The sequence below is a fragment of the Macrobrachium nipponense genome, chromosome 42, assembly GCF_015104395.2.
Source record: "Macrobrachium nipponense isolate FS-2020 chromosome 42, ASM1510439v2, whole genome shotgun sequence".
Taxonomy (NCBI): domain Eukaryota; kingdom Metazoa; phylum Arthropoda; class Malacostraca; order Decapoda; family Palaemonidae; genus Macrobrachium; species Macrobrachium nipponense.
Window position 1 is genome coordinate 48,028,767 of NC_061103.1, and position 3,079 is coordinate 48,031,845.

The window sequence follows — 3,079 nt, forward strand, 5'->3', positions numbered from 1 at the left end:
TTTCTCCATGCAACGGCGTATTGTGTTAATCCTAGAGGGCTCTGGCAACCTGATCCGTATCCAAACTAGCCCCAGGCTCCAAGTGGTCACTGATGGCGCGTTTTGCTACCTTGACACCTGCCTCTGTGCACCCGTTTGATTAGGGATATAAAGCTGATGATATCCTTGATGACACACCCCATCTCCCTAGGAAATTCATCTCCTCACTCGACAAATTGGTTCCACCGTCAGTAGCCAGCTCCTCTGGGGCACCCAATCTGATAAAATACCCTCTGAATTTCTTGATGAGATGTCTGACGTGGCACCATTAGGCAGATGTGCCACCTCTACCCAACCAGTCAACCTATCAGCAGGTCCACCACAATTGTTGAAAGGGGTACTCTGGTGGGGGCGTTATGATCAAATGTTCTTGCTGCTGCGATGGGGTGTACGTCTCACATACTTGACACTTTGCCCTTTGATGCTCCAAGTCGCCTGTTATGTCTGACCAATACACTGACTGATGGGCCCATCTTAACATAGATTCGAGACCTTGATGCCCGCTGTGCATGTTAGCCGCTACCTGCTGCCGTAAACTTTCTGGGATGACCAAACGTACACATCCTTGGTCATAGGTATATGTTATCAGTTCGCCTGATACCGCTAACCATTCTCGCGCACCACAGAAAGGTTTTAAACACTCAAGCTCTTGACTCTTACTCTGAGGCCAATCACCGTTGTAAACTCTCGTCAGTAGTAACTGGTACACCGGGTCATCTCGAGCTGCCCTGAGGACAGTCTCTTGATCCATCACGACGACGTCCTCCACCTCAAGCGCTGCCGCCAAGGACATTACCATAGCAACCTTGAGGTCATCGCTGAGTTCCAAATCTTTGTCTTCTGGCTTGGCACGGAGTGAGGGATAGCGGGAGAGTATTTCGGCTGCACAGTTTCTTTTTCCAGGCAAGTATTTTATGCTGAAATGATACTGCAATGTCTTTTCCTTTAACCTAAATAATCTGGGATTAGAAATATCCTTTAACTCCCTATTACCAAACAAATTTACTAAGGGACCATGGTCCGTAAACAATGTCAAATTTGGACAACCTAATAAGGAAAGTCTGGCTTTTTTCAGACATCACACTACCGCTAGGGCTTCTCCCTCGACCGCAGCATACCCTGCTTCTGTAGGGGTGAGATGTTTGCTGCCACATAACACCATCCCCCTTGGCAACAGAAAGGGGTGTCCACCGTAACACAGTTGCAATATTGTTCCATTACCACAAATCCGATAACCTCTCTACACCAGTCTGTCACTGCGCCGTCGGCCGTGATTTGTCATAGTACATCAAGCCCTCTTTGGCTAACTGACATATAGTACTCTTTACCTTCTCGAATTCTCGTTGCAGCTTGATCATCCCAATAATTTTTTTTCTTTGATGGTTTCTTAAGCAGATCCCCAAATGGAGCCATCACAGGGGCCGTTGCCATGAATGGGGCCAGCTGATTCACTAATCCATGCCATGCACGAATGTCAGTTATAGACAGCTCCGACGGCATGGGGAAATCTTTGACAGCTGATAGCCTATCAGCTGTTGGTTGGTAGGTATCCCAACCCACCTGATAACCCACAAATTTTACTTCACGTTTACAAAACTTGAATTTAGACGGATTTAGTGTAATCCCATGTTTCTCACACACCTCCAAAAAATCAAACAGATACCAAAACACTTGTTCAACACTCATGTCATATAGTAGGGTATCATCAATGCACTTGTACTTTCTGGCAACGTTTTCTATGACATCATCAAAACTTTTCGTGTACACGTCCAGAGCCACACAATGCCCCATGGGGGTACATAGGTACTGATATCATCCCTATGATGTAATAAAGGTAGTCAACCTCCTATTCTCCTCGTCCAGTTCCACTTGATGAAAACCAGAATATGCATCAGCCACTGTTTTAAAAGTGTGAAGCAGGACGTTTGAGAGCATGTCAAAGGGGGCAGCTGTGTGGTGGGTTTCTTGTAAGCATACAGCATTTAGCGGTTGAAAATCCACTGTCCGCCTAGGCTGGCCATTTTTCTTGCCAGTTACTACCATCCTAGAACACCATTCGGTGGCCTCACCAGCTGGCAATTTGTGGATGATACCTTGGTTTATGTCTTTCTCTAACTGTTTCTTCACCTCGTTCTCCCAATGCTTGGGAACAGGCAACGGTGTAAGAAAGGCCACAGACTTAGCATTTGGCACAACATGAATATGGTGTGGGGGACCTTTCATTACCGGGAGGGGGCACTGACTCGTATTAAATGTGATGGCTGAAAAACGTTGCAAGAGCCATTCCTGCAATCGATCGACATTCATCTCGACCAAGGGGAAAGGTGGGTTCATCTTGTTTGTAGTTGGGGCCAAGACTGTCGGGATACTGCCCAACTGGGCCAATGAGGCTGACAGATTATCCATTGGGGGACCCACTAATATAAGGATATATTCTGCTAAGTCACTAGAACACAACGGGCACTTGAATCTGCAATCAATTGCCTGTTGAAGACACTTAATAAAGTAAACTTTAATGGATTCCTCTGATGACTGATGGCTACTAAAGAACGTGTCCCATAGCACACCCTGGTTAGACGGCGACGTCACTAGCTCCTGTATTGTATCCAGCATCGCCGAGGGTGTCATTGCAAATGTTTCATCTGATGATACCTTTGCTTCCAAAGTATTCTGCAATTCAGCCTTGCACCAGAGACGCAGGTGCATGACAGCTTCCATTCCCACCCATTTGTTCAGGTGAAGCCAACACTCTACCGACCTCCTCCAACTTCAGAATGAAGACAGGGACGTCTAACTTGCACTTCTCGGGCGCCGCTGCTGTTGGGGCCCTGCCTGACAGAGGAGACTGCGGAGGTACAGAAGTATTCCCTTGAAGTGCTGATAACTGACGTGTCAATGCCTCAATCGCCGCTTGTTGAGACTTCAATGCACGTGAGATCCTGCCGGCTCCTTCTGCCGGGGCAGCCGGCAAGTTTGCAGACCTTCTTGCAGGCGTGGCCCTTCGCCCATGCCAATTCATCTTGATTAAGTCCTTGGTTCT

The 3,079-nt window shown here is 47.4% G+C and overlaps 1 protein-coding gene across 1 annotated transcript; it reads right to left on the reverse strand.

Annotated features, from left to right (window-relative positions):
- Positions 1-346: 346 nt before the first annotated feature.
- LOC135213367 (uncharacterized) lies at positions 347-1,830 on the reverse strand. Its single transcript, XM_064247347.1, has 2 exons — positions 1,368-1,830; positions 347-1,086 (listed from the first exon to the last, which is right to left on the reverse strand). Exons 1-2 carry the CDS (start codon positions 1,828-1,830, stop codon positions 347-349), a joined length of 1,203 nt encoding a protein of 400 aa, XP_064103417.1.
- Between the last annotated feature and the right edge of the window lie 1,249 nt (positions 1,831-3,079).